Consider the following 18,991-nt stretch of genomic DNA (forward strand, 5'->3'; position numbering starts at 1 on the left):
AATCGTCCGGCTCGATGGAAGCGAAGCGTAAGCCGAGTTTTTTTTCGTGTATCTATACTCACTCCGGCAGCTCTGCTTGGAGGCGTCGCCGTAATATCCCGGTTTGCATTGCTGGCATGAGTGGCCCTGCGTGTGGTATAGACATTTCAGACAGGCACCTGTGCGGACGTCGCAGGATCCCGGGTCGTGCATGTCAATGTTGTTGTTACAATCGCAGGGCGTGCAGCGGCCGCCGGGAATCAGAGGGTTCCCATAATAACCCGGGGCGCACTCATCACACCTGGTTCCTGGATGACGAAAGAAAACAGAATTTAAATAAGAAAGAAAAAAAACGTCCAGAAAGGTAAATTACAGGGAGGGAGAAGAGGTGCAACATATTGAGGTCTGTGTGACTTGAAGACACGATGACAAAACGATGCTTTTGTGCTGCTTACATAATAACAAATCTGTAAAATGCACCTTTGTAGCCGTGGCTGCACACGCACACCAGCTGATCGGTCAGAAGGTAACAGCTGTCCGCAAACTGCCGACCACTGCGGGGTCCGTCTGGACACATGCAGGGGCGACAGTGGCTCCCTGATCCCAGCTCTGGGTCACCATGGTAACCATTTATACATCTAAAAACGGAGAGAGATTTCACACATTTGTTTGACAAACTCAAAGTTTCTCATTATTAACAATATGAAGCCTCCGGCATGCTCCAGATGTTTCGGTTTAAACTTGCAGCTCCACTTAAATACGGAGTTCCCCAAGGCTCCATTCTGGGTCCTTGTGTGTTTTGTTGTATATCTTGATTTAGAGGTCCGTTTTTCACTGTGTTATGTACAATGATATAAACATGAAACTTATACATGTGATTGCTGCATCCTAAGTGCACAGAGAAGCATCATCATAGATCCTTCCTTCCACCTGCTCTCAGACTCTACAACCATCACTGTTATCAACAAACTAGGTTAACATTCCTGTTGATATTTGCACAGTTTTACTCATTTTTGATAACATTTCTGCAAAATTTTATTTTCACACATTGTAACTAGTCTGTAGGTTTTAATCCACAAATATGCATACACGTTTTTCTACTTTTTTAAAAAATGATTCTATTCGGTTGCACATTGGAACCTACCCAGGATTTTCATGTCGTAATGTTGTCCTTACTGTACAGTATATTATTCTTCATTTTTTAAATTCATTTTATGTGTACCTACATGCCTCAGTTGCCTGTCAGTTGGCTGCTGTTGAAACCTGAATTTCCCCGCTGTGGGAAAATATTCTACTATATAATATTCATAATATTCTGACGACAAAAATCAAACAAATCAAAACTTGTAGCTGGACTGACTGAATGGCACTTAACAATGTTTTAGCTGCTGCTGTTGCCCAACAACCAAAGCGACTCCATTTTGTGTTTTTCAAAATCAGAGCCCATTTTTATGTTTACAACTTGCAAAAACTGTATCTTTGGCTACGTGCAAATCAGGTTGTTCCTCATTGCTTTTTCTCTTTTGCAATGCTAAAGCAGGCAGTAGCAAATGGAAAATGATTTAACACTGACTCAGCAGTAATGGTCTTCTTCTTGTTGCCATGTTGTACCTCTCACAGTGATGTCCGGTGGTGAAGTCTCTGCACCCCTGACACTCTCCGGTCTGAGGGTGACAGTACTCGCTGTGGCTGTTACACTGGCACGGTCGGCACTGAGGGAACCCCCAAAAACCCGGTAAGCAGTGAGAGCACTGGCGTCCCGTGGCTCCCTGTACACACTCACACTGACCAGTTGATTCGTGACAGAACGGAGTGACGGAGCCCAGCGGGTCGCAGTCACAAGCTGGGGGTTAAATAAAATTACCATTAATGAAAAGAGTCTGGCCACCGCACAGCAAAGTGAAGCGATTCCTGACACTCACATCTGCAGCCAGCAGGACTGAACAGGAACGTAGCCGGAGCGCAGTGGTCGCAGTTTCTGCTCACCACGTTGGGTCGACATCGACACTGACCGCCGCTGGGATGGCACACGGCGCTGAGGGAACCCTGAGGGTCGCAGTGGCAAGCTGGGTGGGGAAAAAAATAGATACCGACACAAAGATGCATGATTTTCTAAAAGTTTTGATTTGTATTTGGCTCCCTTCATTCTTGGATCTATGGATCCAATTGTTTCTAGAAGTCATTAACTACCAGATAGATTCCAGCTGTTTGTAGTTTAATCTCAGCTTTTTATGAAAATCTCAGATGTTTGTCACAACTAGAATCACAAAGATCAAGAAACACAGTGGACAGGTCAGTTAAAGTAATGTTGAGGAAAAGTTTAAAGAAAGGATTGGCTATAATAGAATGCCCCAAGTTTTGAATATCTCAATTCATCATCTATGGAAAAGTAAAACGCTATCCAACGAGCTAAACAGTCCGAAGGAGCAGCAATCAGAGAAGTAGCCAAGAGGAAACACGGTAAGAATTTATTAGATTTCTTTTTGGATTAGTTTTGTTTTGGTGGTTCATGAACTTTTACATCCTGCTTTAAATTTGAGAAAGAGATTAAAAACAGCCTTAAACAAACAAGATATCATCTAAGGGACCAAAAATCAACAACTTGAGACACAACCTAGCCAGTAACATACTCATTGCTCCTTTGTGCAGCAGAGCAGAGATGCTGAAGATGTAGTCATTGCAGATGTCCGTCATCGGGCTTTTGATGACGCTGCGGCTGCTTTCCAAACATCTGTAGCGCTGAAACGTGTCCCACGCTTCCTCACCCTCCGTCCCATGAAACATTTCCATCTCTCTGACCCGGGGCATCAACACCAGCTAAAAACAGAACGGAGGGTTTGTGGGAGTGCTTCAGAGCTTGAGCAATGTCAGATGGCTTTATATGGAGCTCTAGGAAGCTTTCAAAGCAAATAAATGTTTAGAAAAAACGAAAACATACAGAGTCGATGAGCGTGTGTGGATTCTGGATGTGGCTGACCGAAGAGTACCGCGGGAAAGTCAGACGGATCGTGTAGTTCAGTCCTTTCTCCAAACACACCGGACTCACGAGCAGCACATGCCTGCAACACACATCAGGGTCAGGTTAGCGTGTATCCAGGGTCAGATTTAAGACCTTTTAATTCCAGGTAGAATGAAATTAAAAAAACTATAAAGACAGGAGATCATTAGGTTCTTCTGCAGGTTCGTATGTGTGCTGGCAACAAACGTGAGCCAGTGCTAAAAACGAATGTCCTACCGCCCATTGAGATTAAAACATTCTTTTGCAGGAGAATCCTGGACATACATTTGCACTTACCCATGATAGATGAGGAAAAAAAAACTAGCTAGCTAGCTAGAAAAGTTAAGCCCTGTAATTAGCCAACTTACACATTTTTTAGGCTTTTTAAGAATGTGCGGACACCCTGGTATCATAACACCTGGCAGGATATGCAGCAAACGTTTTACCTGGATCCAGGTGGGAGAGAGATGAACTGCTCGTCTCCGCTCTGGGCGGAGTCGCTGCAGTGAGCGGTGTAGCTCGGCGGGTTGAAGACGGGGCGCTCGACCCGAACGGTCACCTGGTCCCACTGCTGCGGCAGCTGCAAACACAAACACGCAATAATATGTTTACTCTGCGGTCCTTTTCAGACATTCTGAGTTCATAGAGCGCTACAGCAAAGCAAGGTTACCATAGCAACCATTCCAGATTTGGATTAGCTCTGTTTCGTTCTGATTTGTTCATTTGTAGACTTTTGGTCGGACAATCGTTCCCTCTGGTTTTGGAAGCTGACCAAAACCAGAGTCGGTGATTTCTGGAGCTCAGTTTGGGTCGCTTGGTAACGGGCTGGGCTGTGGTTGCTTGGTAACGGCCTGGGTTTAGCTCGCGTTGCTAGGTAATGTGCTGGGCTTGGCGTGGGTTGATTGTTGAGAGGCAGTGCCTGCTGATTTGTGACGTTACATTCATAAGGTTTTTGTAACGGCTCATTTTCCAGACACCAAAAAACATTAACTTACTGCCAAAAGAATGATAGTTTTCTTAAACACTTTGGCTGTTTTTAGAATCAGTTGAAACCCAAATGGAAGTACAAAAATTTGCAAAATGTGAATTTTGTATAATATGTTCCCTTTAAGAAAGGCTCTGAGAACTTTGTTGGTTCGTATGTGTGCCAGCAACAAAAGTGAGCCAATGGAAAAAACAAATGTCTTCCAGCCTCTGTTAAAAAGACAAACAATTGATGTTTCAGAAGGATAATTACTTCAGACTCAATTAGAAAGAGATCACATATAAATTAGGCCTGTCACAATAAACAATAAATAAGTTAAAAAAAACTCAATAATTTTCATTTGCTTTATCGTTTTTCTCTTATCTTTTCTACCAAAAACTGGATGGTAAAAGTCCTCAGTTTGGTGGTTTGGTCTCAACTATACCAAAAAAGGGGATCAAAGCATTATTTCTGTATTTGTAAAATACAGAAAATAATGTTTTACTTATTTATTTTGGATATTTCAGATGTCTTCCACTTCCAGTGTTTAAATGTCCATTAGAATTTAAAGTTTCTTGATTGTTGAGAATGTGTTCTTGCATTTTTTTTAATGCCATTTTTACTATTATATCACTTGAAAATGGTCTCAAAACAACAATTTTATCGTTTGTCGCCATAAATTCTGGGACAATTTGTCATCCAGCAAAATTAGCTATTGTGACAGGACTAATATAAAACTCCCTTACTGAAACACAAGCAGGAAGCCAAGATTTATAAAATAAGAAAACCCTTCCTGTACGTTACCTGCGGCTCATAGCGAACAAGTATGTCGTAGTCCATTGACTGTGGGATGTTATTGACATTGAACTCTATGTAGCCGCCTTCAGGAACATGAGCAAAGCCCATCCCGGTCCATGTGGGGCTTCGGTCCTGAGGATAGGCCCTCGCAACGGATTTGACCCCCTGAGATAAAGGAGAAATTTCTCAAAATGTTGGAGCAGGTAGATCAGAAAAGGAAGAAACATTCAAAACCAGTTTTATACGCTTACAGGGCCGTGTTGAGCCTCTTCTGCTTCATACGTGTAGTGATCCAAAGAGATGAAGTAGAATCCGGACTCGACCTGATCGCAGCGGCGTCCGAACATGTGCGCCCGGCAAACACACTGACCTGACTGGGGGTCACAGCTTTGGAGCGGGAGAAGGTAGATTTAAAAGACTGGGACATCGATTTCATCTTTAAAAACTTTTTGAATCAAAGAATGAATATGAAGAACATGAATAAACCTTCAACTAGAACTGTTAGAATTAGGGCTGGACGATATGGCTTAAAAATATAACAAATCTGATTTCCCATTAAATTTATTTTCTCAATTTTTTTTTCTGAAACAGAAATTACAAACGACAGAAAAGATTTTCAAAAAGTGTTTTTATTTCAATTATCCCTTCTGTGAGTTAAACAAGATGGTTCAGTGTGGTGACATCACTCTGAACCATGGAAACTCAAAGAGTGGATTGTTGGGGGGGAGGGTGATCCATATTTTCCAAAAATTACATCTTCAATTGATCAAATGGATTTATTGCTCTAAAATACTGTCTCAAAGTAGCTCAACAAATGTAACAGTCCAAACAAATGGACCTCCTGGCGCCATGTTTAATTGCTAACAGGAAGTTGTTTTGAAGCAATCTGATTGGCTGATGTAGGTTTTACTTTTGCACTACACTGCCCCCTACAGTGTAGGTTTGGCATGTTTATAACAACATTATCCGGGTTCATGTGAATGAAAACCTTTCTAAAATCGTTCCTGTGTACAGTATTTCTTAAAAAAAAAGATGTTCTGGAGATATTTGTTTTCAGAAAAGAAAGACCCGACTACGTGTGTACAAGGCCTTAAACCAGCTTTTTCTGTGTGTTTTGACCTACTTGTTGTTGATTGCTCCTCCCTGGTCGCAGTCACACGGTCTACAACCATCCATGTTATTCGCCAGACCCCAGTGCTCTGGCTGTTTGTACAAAAAGAAAACAGATGAGTTTTACTCCTACAGGAGGTGAAATGATGTGACTTTGTGTTTGGAGTCGTACCAGGCACTCATCACAGTTATGACCGGTGACAAGTCGCCGGCAGAAGCACTGTCCTGTTTCTGAATCGCAGGGGTTTCCTCCTGGCATCGTTCCCAGGCTGTTGCAGGAACAAGCTGCCAAAACATGCAATGAAACAATTCAGCAGCACGTCTTTCAAAATGCCCTTTACGATTCAACAACTATGACAGAAACATAGAAATGTTGAACCTACGCAGGCACCCGTCTGGCCCCTGTCCCAGCCCGTAGTGTCCCTGTCTGCAGTGGTCACAGCGCTCTCCCTCCACGTGGAGTTTACACCGGCACTGACCCGAGATCAGCCCGGCCGCCACGTCAGTCCGCGAGTCACACAGTCCGCCCTGCAGGGATCCCTCCGGGTCACAGTTACATGCTGCAAAGACACAAATAATTACCTTAAAATGATCTGAAGAGCGAAGACCAATGGATTATAAAGACTGAGCACCACTATAAGTTACTAAAGTTGACAAATATAATTTCTATCAACATGAGCCACTTACTGATTGCCATACCTGGTTCAGATTTTGTTTATTTAATTTATTTCACCAACTTGGTTCCAATTTGTAATTCGTGCTAGTTTTAAATGACCACATCTGGTCTTGATTGATTATCAATCTTCTTCCTACTTTAAGTGTCAGTTTGTTGCTGTTATTAAAGATTCCAAAGGTATTGGCACATTGTGTGAGTACTTGATTATACAGCACTGTTTAGTTTGCAGCACCGTGTATCTTTAATCGCGCTACAACAGCCGTCATTAGGTTTTCCAACACATTTAATCCAGTTGGTGAAAGAACCTGCACATGGTTGCAGCTGGTAGGAAAGTAAAGATCTCCTGGAAGATGTCAGCCTCGTTCGCAGACAGGTCATGTAAGCAGCCGTTAGCCGTTGTTTATGTGCGGGTAACGTACGTTCACAGATGTTAGGGTCTCTCAGGTCTCTGTTGGGGTGCTGGTAGAAGAAAGGCACACACTGCTCGCACTGCCGGCCCACTGTGTTGTGCTGGCAGTCGTCACACACGCCTCCGCTGACGTTACCGGTTGAAATGTACACGGCGAGGTCGAAGTGACACGACGAGGAATGCCGATTGCACTCGCATCCTGAATAAAAGAAAAAAACGAGTCATGTAATGGTTCTTAAAGGAGAACTGTTACACTTCCTTCAACAGATTAGTATAGATACAGAACATGTTCATTACACTTTTTTTGCACTGAATCATTCTTGGATCATGAGATTTTAGTCTGGTCAGTCGGAACTCAGCTTGGGTTGCTAGGTAACGGTGCTGGGCTGGGTGGGGGTTGCTAGGCAACGCCACAGTGCCCGTCAAATGTGACTTAACAATCGGGAGGTTATGAAATAAATCATTTTCCAGACACCAAAAAATATTAACTTACTGCCAGAAGTTAATGGGTGTTTTTTTTAAGCGTTTTTTTTTGAGCAAAAACAAAATGTGAAGACGTTTGATCTATACTTTTTGTAAACTTGAAGTTTTAAAATGGCAAATAAATTAAGAAGTTAATGTTGATATTTTAACTTCTTTAACCAACTGCAGCGATTTTTTTTTCTCATACATTTGCTTATTTCTTTTGAAAAAATATGCAGGTCTGGAAATTAAGTGTAGACCTCATGTAAATCCACTCGCTCACGAAACACAGATCCGTGCGTGGTCTCTTACTTTTGCAGGCGTGGGTGTTTCGGCCCTCTGCAGGTCTCCATGGCAGGTCGTGGTAAAACTCTTGGCAGCGCTCACAGTTCAGCCCCTCGGTGTTATGGTTGCAAACGCAGCGGCCATGAACCTACACACAAGAGTTAAGACTAATCTTTATGGGAAAACGTAAAGTTTATTAAAATATATCAATAAATGAATGGTAATAGTAAAGCAGATAAGAGGAGCAATCGTTCAAGCATGAAATTTGGCACATATCTTCTTCGAAACCCACTTTCAAATCATGTACCGCAAAAATTCAATACAGCGACCATTTTTCAAGATGGCCGACACATCTGACTTGGCGCTACTGTTATGGGTCAGATAATTTGAAGAAAAAGAAATAAATATTTTTGCACTAACATAGTAAGCTATGGTAATGTTTGTTCAAAGCAATTGCATATTTGACTTGAATTAAGATGGCATCCAAGATGGCCGCCCTCAAAGACAAATTTTGTAATATCTTTAAAAATCAATTTCTACAGTTTTGGAGGCAGAGAATTAGATACATGAGGTGAACTAACTAGAATAACTAATAGTTAAAGTGTGGGAAAATCTTACACATTTTATAATATATTTCAGAATCTTAGTTGATAAAACAGAAAAGCAGTTAATGTTATGAGAAAACTGTTGATGAAAGTTCATTAATTTGTTGAAGTCCATATGGGTCTTGGCAAAGTATTTCCTACAAATTTGGGATAAATTTCACGATCCAAATTGTTTATGGAAAAATCTGCTAAATAAAAAGGGATGTGAAGTTGTTTTTTTACCATGCCTTCATGTCTGCCCTGTCCTCTTTCCACAGGCGCGCACTCGGAGGCGTGGCCGTAGCAGAAGCAGTTCCCTCGGACCACCATGTCGAAGAGCGCGTAGTAGTACTTCTCCGTCACCTCCTCCCTGAAATCCACCAGGTTGTCGCCCAGCGTGTGCAGCTTGATGAACTTTATTCTGAGGTTTGTGATCTTCAGCATGTCTGAAACGCAGAGAAAACACTTTTCAAACAAATGTAGTTAAATGTGTAAAATGATGAAAACTTATTGATAATCCACTTGATTCCTTCATGAGTTAAATTCAACTTCTAAAACATTTTTTTTACACAATTATTATTTACATTTTAGACCTACCTGCAAAATAACATGCTTAATAGCTTCTATTCTATTTAAGTATTATAGCAAGTTAGATATAAATGAATCTAAAAATGGTGTTTTTAGCTGCTGCAGGTTATTCCTACTTTTAAATTCCTTCAAATTAAACCTACATTAAACTTCATAACAGCTATTATTGTTATTGGTTTTAGAGAACTAATGACGTCCCTGATTTCAAGCCAAATTTTGTTAAATATTTGGAGAAATTTAAGCAAAAGGCTTAAATTTCTCATGTTTTTATTTTACTTTTAGATTGTAGATATATTAAATCTGTTTGTTTTGTTATTTTGTTCTTTTTTTAAGTTTAGAAAATAAAGTTTCTTTCTAAAATTTGGTTTTAAATGTTTTCCATTAGGGTTAAGTCCTACAAAAACTTGGAATTTTGTAATTCTGGAAACATCAGAAAACACCAAAATATATTTCTGTACAAGAGCCTTAAGTCATCTCACTATCTTTACATTTTATTTCTAAGGATTCAGACTTGAATCTCTTAAAGTGGTCATGATCAACAGTCATGGATTATAAAGAGAACTTTTCTTTGGACCTTTTTCTAACTTTCTCAGCTCATTCAGCAGCTGTTTAGTGTTTGAGCAGTGTTTTTTTTTGTGTGTTAAAATTAAATAAAAGGACTAAAACTCAACCAATAAACTTGTTATGTTAAAAACGGACAGTAGAAGGATCTTTTAGGCACTTTACCATGGTGCTGAAACTATAAGAAATTCTGAAAAGCCTGTCTCAAAGATGACCAGCAGCTGAATAAAGTTATTTTTAGTGCTGAAATTTTTTTTAATGGTATCTGTATTGGTTTGTGACTGGGAAAGAAAAATTATGTGTCTCAGCATGGATATAAACCAGTTTACAAAGTCCAAGTTGCTTCCGTATGTGAAATTCCTCCCCGCTCGCTTCCTCTCTGACCTCTTCGCTGTGGGAAGCTGCACAGCCGATAACAGGAAGCTACAGGAAGCTATTTTTATTTGGACTCTTTGTGCTTAAAGTTGCCTTAATTAGGCTTTGCTTACTGATTTGTGTGTTGTAAACAAGCTGTCTTTAACGAGAAGATGCAGCTTACTCTGTATCCTCAAGCTGTAGGGGTCATCAATCTCAAAAGCAGGATCCAGCACCCGAAATATCACCTAGAACAACAAGACAGAACAATCAAAACCAAACTCTGCAACAAGGGCAAAAACAAAAATCACATGACTACCTCACCTCTCCCTCTGTGGATGGCTCAAAGTCTGAGTAGCGGGTGTCACAGATGATTTCGTCCACTCTACGCATCGGTCCAGTGGAAATGCCGGGAAAGACAGACTCGCAGTTTTGGGCGAAGTATCGATAAACCTGCCATGTTTCCCCAAAATCCATGGACCGCTCAATCATCATGGCAGCAGGACGAAACGTCTGCGAACACAAAACCTTGTTCAGTGAAGCTGAAATAAAAACAAATATGACTTCTTTTTTAAAGTCTTGTCCTTCTTATCTTGGTTTTTCTATCTAGCTAGTGAGTTAGCTAACAGCTATTGTCTATGGAGTTAGCTGGTTAGCTACTTTTAAGATAGGAGGATGTAGCTTGCAAATTGTTTTCTAAATAAATTAAATATTTGCTAAAATCATTTTCATACATTAACAGCGTTAAAAATGCTTGTCAAAAATGCTAATAAGACAGTTAGCCAGCTAAGCGTTTATCAAGCTAGCATACAGATGATTTAGTCTGAAAGACAACACATTTAGTTTGCTGTACATTTCTCAAATGTAGCTAGCTAAAACAAACTGAAGCAGTATCTGTTGAATTATGTTCATAAAATGCAGATTGAAATTTGATGTATGCAGAAAAAACACAAATTTTACAAATTATATTTAGTTCTAGTTTATGTGCAAATACCTTAGTACACTTGAAATAAGACAAAACTAATTTACAAGTAACTTTGTAACAGATTATTTCACTTATAACATGGGACAATGTGAAAGTGATATAATCTGCCAATGGAACTAGTACTTTTTTAAAATCAGTATTAAGGAATTATTCACTTTAAATAATCTGTATATTTCTGAAAAGATACTTATAAGTTTGTCTTATATCAAGAATCCGTGCACAGAAATACTTGGTGAGATTTTGTATTTTTGTAATACATAAAATATAAATTTGCTTTCTGTTGAGATTTTATATGCCCTTTAGAGTCCTAGTTGTTTCTATTTTCATTTTTGCCTGAACATTTGAACAGCTAACTCTACTGGCATTACAGTAAAGAACCGGATGCTGATTTTTTTTCCTGTGATGTCGCCAGAAAACAGGATGTGAAGGGACTGGGGAAGCGTGTCCCTGAGTGTGTTTTGACTACGAGTGGACGCAAATTATTAAGAGATCAAAAGCGTCTTCCTGTTACTCCTTCTTCTCTCAGGAGACCAGGATGACTTTCTGAAGGTCTCTGAGACTTCATCTCTTTCTCTGTGTGTATATGAGTTCATGTTTGACGTAGATGAATCCAGCACCTTGAAGGTCATGATGAGGTGTGTGAAATGAAACTCGGCCTCCAGGTCCAGCTGGATAGTTACATTCTCCACACCTGCAGGAGGAAGACCAAACAGAAAACTAACAATTTACACATTCAAATTTACGAGAATTTAAAATGCTTGATGAGTTTTCCCCATGTCCAAACAGGCAGGTGTTCTGTTTAGGCAGCTGAGTCGACTCAGATCCAGATATGAGACTAATCCTTTTAAGGTTCTGGAATATGTTGGAGACCAAAATGACTTTCTGAAGAAAAGCAAGCGGAAAGACAAGGGTACAAACAAGAACACAAAATGCAGATTTGTTTGCTTTCAGACACTAAAAGAACTACAGCAGGGGTGTCCAAAATGTGGCTCTTCACCTTAACGATTTTGGCAAAACGTTGGACACCACTGAACTCCAGGACTGCTGCAAGGGAATTAAACATTCCCATGTGAACGCCAATATACGTCTCCAGCTTCCTGCTGTTTCAGAGCCATCTGCACCACTGGCTCCTGCTCCAACTATGACTCACACTGCTGACAGTTTCCCACCATTTAGAAACGGAGCGAGTCTGCAGCATAAATGCTTACATTAAGAGGGATTTACTAGGCGTCCCACTGCCAGAGAGCCTGCTATAATGTGATTACAGCTTAAGGATGAGATTCTGACTTGTTATACACAGAATCGTACAAACATAGGTGACTATATAATTTATAAAAGCTGTAAATTAACAAAAGTAAGGAACATTTGTGTGTTACAAGTTGCAGTTTGCATGTCAGTTATTGAGCCTTTACAACTGTGTCGCAAATCATTCGAGGCGCCATGGTGGACGTCGGAAGTTTTTCGAATGTCGTTTTGCCGATTTATTCATGGCTTCTGCTTGTTCGAGTCGAGCTAATTTGAGCGTAACACACCTAGTTGGGGCTCATATACTGAGGTATTTACAGAAGCTTGAAATGGCTAGAAACCGACACCGGAGAAGTCTTAAAAACCTACACAAGACGAGATGCTAACTAGTTTTTTCCATACGTGTTCGGCTACATGACGGTGCGCCATTGTTTCCATGGTTACTAACGGTTAGACGCGGCGTATCTTCTCCATAATGATCTATGATATCATATATTATGAAATATTATAATGATATCTTTCTAATCATACGTACTTATAAAGTTTATGAACGTTAATCGTCTTACCTTGTAAAAAGTAAATTCGCTGCAAATCCGTAGGGCTGAGTCATGACTGACCGCATCTTTCCTTGTTAAAAGTTCAACAATAAAATGACAGGTTTGTTTTCACCCGTGTCTGTTTGTGCAGCCGACCGCGCAGCATCCCGTGACCATTTTTACTACGAAATCAACTAAATAAAAGCGATATTAGACCACCAGATGTGCGTTTACGATAGGCTTTACAGGACTGCACTGGTTGTTTTGACGTCAGCGGATTTGTTTCGAAGAGAGCGTGCAAAAGGTCAATACAAATCCACAATTAATATAACTAATTGTGATTATTGATACTAATTATGACATCTGTGATAATTTCACTCAGTAGTTTAAAACTCAAATAAATGTATTCGCTTTAAGACTCCACGCAAGACATCACGAGACGGCGGGAAGAACTGGAGACTTCCGCTAACTAGCTAACAGGTTTTTTTTTATTTATTTATTTTTTTTTTAAGCTAACTTGTACACTTGGATTAAATTAATTATGTTACTATCATAATTATTGATTTAACAACAAATTTTAAAAAAAAAACGTATGAATGACCAAAATAATTTAGATTTGGAAAATAAATCGCTGTTTAGGAAGCTAACATGCTAATTGTCCATCTGGAAAGGTAATTAGCAGGCCAAATTCTTCTCCAGTATTCTAACTGGCATGTTTGCTATTTACCATGATGGCTAGATAGCTGAAACTTTTTTCGCTTTTAGTTATCAATAAATAAATAAAAAATTCTGTTATATTAAGTGTTTGATAGGCAGAACAATTTGTTCCAAGTAATATTTTGATGCTAAGATACATAAAAAATATCACAAAAGCATGTGCTAAAACTACCCAGATTTTTAAGGGTTTTTTTCACGTCAAAGATAAATACCTGGTACACAATAGAAACGGCTTTAATCCTTCAGCGTAGGAAACAAAATTCCTACAAAATCCTGGGTTCAAAGTGAATTTCCTTCCTGTGAGACGATAATACCTTTAAACTGGTTGTCTTTTGCAAGTGGCGGTCTTAAGGTCTTTGGATGCTTCCTTTTTTTACACTTAAAAGTCATTGTTGTGTTTAGTGATGATACATCCGTTTCCTACAAGCACACCTGTTCTCCTCAGCACACCTGTAACGCCCCAGCTCACTCCCAGAGTGTGAGGAGCTCTGTGATCTCCGGTCTGGTCATTATAGGCTCAGTTCCCCTGAGAAAAACCTCACCAAGCTTTCACATGGTGTTCTACTTTAAAAATATGCTCCTTCTCACCATTCTCAGACTGCCACCAGGTCTTGAGGCGGTTGGGGGCGAAGGTGGTGACCACGTTCTCAATCGTATGGCTGATGGGGTTGTTGTCCTCGTCGTACTTCTCCCCGGAGTCACATATGAAACATTTCTTCTCCTCCTGACGGAAAGAAAACAGCAACCAGGGGGTCATCTATACTGCCCATATTGCAGAAACAAGCACAAAACATGTAATCCATAAATGCATTATGGTAACTTTTTATTTATAATCAAAATTTCAAATACACAAAGTTGGCATTTATCTAAATAAGAAATTTAGGAACATTGTAAAATGTTATTTAGCAAATATCTGAAAAGTTATTTTATTACTTCATCTGTTTTTTTCAATATATATAAAAAACAGGTAACTGCAGATGGTATTGAAAGTGAGTTTCTCTCTTTTAAAGCTGCAGTATGTAACATTTTTAAACATATTTTTAACATATCTGTCTAATATTACACCATCACAACATGGTGCAAAAAATTTTATTTCTTAAATAAAGGTCACATACTGAAGCTTTAAAGCAATAAATGTTGCAATATTTTGCTTTTAAGGATTTAAATCCAGTCATATTTTTTATTAACAGCTATTTCTACTTTTTCTATTTTTACTTTTTAACTATTCTGCATTTTAGAACTGAATTTCTTTTTGATTCAGTTTTACACCAATCAACAAAAGGCACTCAGGAAGGTCAACGGGTAATAAAATGATATTGATTTGTTGCAATTCGATCCAATTAAATTAATTCTACATTAATCATTTCAAGATGATTCAAGACGTGCTCACAGTGTATAAACATTAAACGTAAATGTATAAATTATAGAATAAGTAAAATAAAGGATTAAAGGACATCTGTACAGCTAAAAAATGCTCTGTTACCATTCTCTTTAATTGAAAAAGGTTTCATAAACCAGCTGGACATTTAGTTAATTTCACACCATTCTCAGAAGAAAATTTGAAAACTGTAACCCAGAATATGAAATAAAAACTAATTAATGTGGAGTTTTCTTTCTTTTTTGCCAGTAAAAGATAATGAGATTGAGAAATGAGCCTTTCTTTTAGTGCTTAGTGAATTTAAGCTCTTTAGTTTTATAGTAAATGTCCAGATCGCGTGTCAAACTCAAGGCCCGGGGGCCACATCTGGCCCGCTGTAGCTTTCTATGTGGCCGTCTAGACTCCAAATTACATCAATAAATCCTTCCAGTTTTTCACAAATCTGCAAAATTCACATGAAATCAACAGATCTCAATTTTCTTTTCTTATTTTACTGCAAATTTTCTCAAAATTGTAAAAAAAAGTATTGATTTTAAGTAACTGCTGCTTCAGCCTTACTTGATGTCAAGTTATGGTCCGTAATTGACACGGCGGCAAGTAATAAAAAGTCACATTTAACATCATACATTAGCGCAGATGCCATAAAATGTGCAATTTTGGTTGCAAAAACCCACTAAAACAATCACAAAATCCTGGAGGAACAGCTATTTATTGATATTTTAACAGCTTAGTGGGTTTTATCAACATTCTGGCACAACTGGCCCTTTAAGAACATTCAGACTTTTGATACGGCCCGAACTGAAAAAGAGTTTGACACGCCTGGTCTGGATTATTTATGAAAACACCACGTCTTCCACACTTCCTCCACTAGAGCAAGAAAAAGTGAAGCCAGTTAGTTTTGTAAGTAATGTTTAATATTGCATCACTCCCTCTTAGACCTTCAACCCACATTTTCTGGCTCACAAACCCTTGAAGGTCTGAGTGATGGAGTTTGTGAAAAACCAAAACAAGTCCAGCTAAGTGGATCCATTTAGCAGCCGTTGGTGAAAAAAAACCCATCTGAAACTCTCTTCCCTCTCAAATCTGCAGCTCATGCTCGAGGACCGTGCTCATCCTCGGAAACGTTTCATAAAAACACTATTCATGTATGAACACAGATAAGAAGAGAATATCCCAAACCTCGCCCCTGGATTTCACGCACACAGGGCAGGGATTGTGAGCCACACAGAGCTTTTATTGTGGAGGGGAATGCCTCCACTCCCACTTGACAAAACGGCAAGAAGACGTTATACATGCGCTTCCTCCCACACACAGACACGCAGTCTAAAAAGTTTTATCTCTGCAACAACTGCAGGATTTGCAAGAAAAAAAAGAAAGAAAAAAGTCAAGCTCTGTGAGTTTTAAATACTCACATTCATTGAACCGCATCGCTGACATTAAATCATGAGTTTGTGAATTATTATGTACGAACCGTAAAAAAAAAACAATCATTAAAATGCCATTTTCAAGACCTTTCAGCTGTTTTCAATGAACTCCGCATGAGAAGAGAACCGGTTCACTTTCTGTCAACAGCGAACCCAGACAGCAGAAGATGCTCATTCAATGTTGAATTACGGTCAGAAATGCTGATTTTTGGTTAAAGCTGACGATCAACCAATCAACCAATTTGAGCCAATTAATGTCGAAGAGATGTAATTGAATCAATGACGTTTTGTGGTCGAATTTTAATGGTTGAAATGCCAATCAGTATTGATTTTTTTTTTTTTTTACAACATTAACTAAAATGTGAATTTAGATCGCGTATCGTATCAGTTATGGTTGAAAATCTAAAATTGACTCAATATGAAAGTCACCGATTACTTTTTGAATAATTCAACATGGATTCAATACTTCAGTCTAACCATATTTCAACCTTAATTCACTTAATATCTTGGAACGCATTTAAACTTGTCAACACATTCATTTGTTTAATCGTTTACAATAAATGAGTAAAAGATTAGAGCTAAATTGGTGATTTCAGGCCCAACTGGAGTCTTTATTCAAAGAGTTGCAAGTTTATCCATCTAATTCCTCAGGAGTTAAACAAGCAAAGTCTCATTTTTTGATTATGAATTATGAAGCTCTTGAGCTTGGATCCCCTTGCTCTTTGACCTTCACCCTACATCTCTTTAAATTAACATTACTGGAGTTCAGGAATAACCACCAACCTCAAACTGTTGGTCTGATTATTACTGGTGTTCTGCCAATTAAAACCATTCCACATGACTGAATTATCCGGAACAAACCTACTCAGAGTTCATTTTTCCTCTAGATTATGTTCAGTATCTGAATCATCTTCATAGGAGATCGCAGTCTGGAGGCCACAGCAAAAGCAGCAAACATCTGGAAGACTTTCTTCCCCACGCCGTAAAACGATCTTGATTATGTCGACTCTGCACTTCTGGAGTCGTTTTTGGTCATTTTCATTCAACATCTGCAGATAATCTATGAAACACTGAGCAAATTGCTCCAACCGCAAACTTTTCTTGATGTTTTGTAAAATTCCCACTTACTAAAACCAGATATTTTCATACCATGTACAAAAAAACTTCTTTCTTTTTCTCTATTTGACACTGAATTGGACATAAATGTTTTTTTTTTTCAAATTCATAAATGTACATTCTTTTCCTTACCATTTGGTAGCTCTGCCTTTTAAACTTGAGTCAAACATTTTGGGTTTCCTTCCATGATATTCTCATAATGGTTTGATTGCGTTTTTGGTGCAGCAAACATAAGCAAACTGGTGTAACTGGATGTGATTGTGGTTCCTTTTAGTCCTTCATCCAATATGTGGTTAATACAGAAGAATGCTTAGGCTCATTGTCCAATTAGAAGATCAATTTGTGCCCATTTTTATTTTTTCTGCCTGGTTTCTTAACATTTTCCATTAATACCTCAATTTGTTTTCATTTTCTCCTCCTGCAGCAGAACACTTTCAGGTTGTGACCATGTCTCCACAAAAGGTCTTATTCACTGAATGCATCTACAGATTATAATCTGGCTTTCTTATGCTGCTCTTTGTATTTTTCTATAATGTCACACAAGGAAGTGGTGTGTTTTATGTTTTTCCTTAAAATACATCCACAGGTGTGTCTCCAGTTAATATATAAAAAAAAATCTTAGCCATACCATCATCTTATTACAACAGTGTTAGGGACATGCTTAGAATTAAAAAAATGACCTATATTATGTGCATAAAGTCATAATATTATGACTTTAATCTAATTATTCTGACTTTATTCTCTGAATTTATTTTTTTAAATGTAAAAAGTAAAAACTTTTTTAAATTTAAAACATTTTTACAACATTTTTTAAACCCATAAAACCATAAAGACCATGAAGTACTCGGATGTATTTTATGCCCTTTCCAAAATTGTTTGAAGATATATTAATCATAAATTGTATATATAAAATTAAAAAAAAATTTAAAAATAAAAAATATATAATTAATGAATATCCAAACTACCTAAAACAGAAAAAGTTTACTCTGATTTAATCTCAGGTCGTCCTGTGTCCTTTTGTAAGGTGCATGAATTTAAATGAGAATTATTACTTCCAGGTGTCCGACAATGCAGAAGCGCTTGGGCTCCTGGAGGCCGCAGGTGGAGGAGGCGGCGAGTTTGTGCGCCCTGCCGATCAGCAGGTCACCCGTGGCGGGGTAGCAGCTGCCCTCCGTGCACACATCTCCAAACTCCGGCTCCTGGGCCCTGACAGGACTCCACAGCGCTGCAGGGAGGAGAACCATGTCAGGAAAATCATCGTTCAGGAATTGGCTCATTCCTGTCTTTGGTTTCTATCAGAACAAAATCCCTTTACAAGGAGATTATAAAACACAAAACACAGATGGAACAGTAAAAAAAACAACAACAACATATGGTTTGAATTACATGTTCTGCTGCTGCTGGGGAAACAGTTTGGCAACTCATGTTACTCATCCCAGTGACGTTTCAGCAGATTTTTTTTTTTTTTTTTAAATAAAGATATTAAAGCTGAACTCACCTAAAGCTGCTAGAGAGAAGATAAAGACCCTCATCTCCCAGAGATGTGCCCGTTTTTCCTGGAAGACGCTGAGGAGTCTTTACTCCAGGCTGCCGAGGAGTTTGTGAAAGTCAAGAATGAAGGGAGTAGTCTTCAGAAAAGTTCGCATCCCAACAACTCCACCCCGCTGTCAGCCGAAGTCCACAGCGGGGAGCGGAAAACACGCTCTCCATCTGCTGGTGGAACTGGATAAAACACAAGAATAGCTACATGTCAGGAAGATTTTTGTATTATTATTTCCATGCAATAAAAAGAACAACATATTCGACAAAAGGAAAAAGAAAA

At 38.8% G+C, this 18,991-nt stretch overlaps 1 protein-coding gene across 2 annotated transcripts in view; it reads right to left on the minus strand.

The window, feature by feature from the left end:
• The window catches only part of lamb1b (laminin, beta 1b), a 29,222-nt gene extending 10,337 nt beyond the window's left edge, over nt 1-18,885 (minus strand). Inside the window, exons 1-21 of one of the 2 annotated variants that reach the window (XM_017302856.2) lie at nt 18,668-18,885; nt 18,222-18,394; nt 13,840-13,975; nt 11,371-11,444; nt 10,093-10,281; nt 9,953-10,016; nt 8,509-8,711; nt 7,709-7,829; nt 6,945-7,133; nt 6,233-6,409; nt 6,022-6,134; nt 5,863-5,942; nt 4,991-5,126; nt 4,746-4,904; nt 3,424-3,557; nt 2,918-3,038; nt 2,610-2,796; nt 1,902-2,045; nt 1,591-1,822; nt 460-617; nt 63-287 (exon numbers count right to left, since the gene is read on the minus strand). In XM_017302856.2, coding sequence (XP_017158345.1) covers nt 63-287; nt 460-617; nt 1,591-1,822; nt 1,902-2,045; nt 2,610-2,796; nt 2,918-3,038; nt 3,424-3,557; nt 4,746-4,904; nt 4,991-5,126; nt 5,863-5,942; nt 6,022-6,134; nt 6,233-6,409; nt 6,945-7,133; nt 7,709-7,829; nt 8,509-8,711; nt 9,953-10,016; nt 10,093-10,281; nt 11,371-11,444; nt 13,840-13,975; nt 18,222-18,394; nt 18,668-18,701 — 3,049 coding nt within the window. In that variant the 5' untranslated portion in view covers nt 18,702-18,885. Of the gene's footprint in view, nt 1-62; nt 288-459; nt 618-1,590; nt 1,823-1,901; nt 2,046-2,609; nt 2,797-2,917; nt 3,039-3,423; nt 3,558-4,745; nt 4,905-4,990; nt 5,127-5,862; nt 5,943-6,021; nt 6,135-6,232; nt 6,410-6,944; nt 7,134-7,708; nt 7,830-8,508; nt 8,712-9,952; nt 10,017-10,092; nt 10,282-11,370; nt 11,445-12,564; nt 12,664-13,839; nt 13,976-18,221; nt 18,395-18,667 lie in introns of those variants that run through there. The other variant, XM_081603875.1, reaches the window with a different exon arrangement.
• Nucleotides 18,886-18,991: the final 106 nt, after the last annotated feature.

Source organism: Poecilia reticulata, chromosome 23 (assembly GCF_904066995.2).
Source record: "Poecilia reticulata chromosome 23, P_reticulata-male-v2, whole genome shotgun sequence".
NCBI lineage: Eukaryota > Metazoa > Chordata > Actinopteri > Cyprinodontiformes > Poeciliidae > Poecilia > Poecilia reticulata.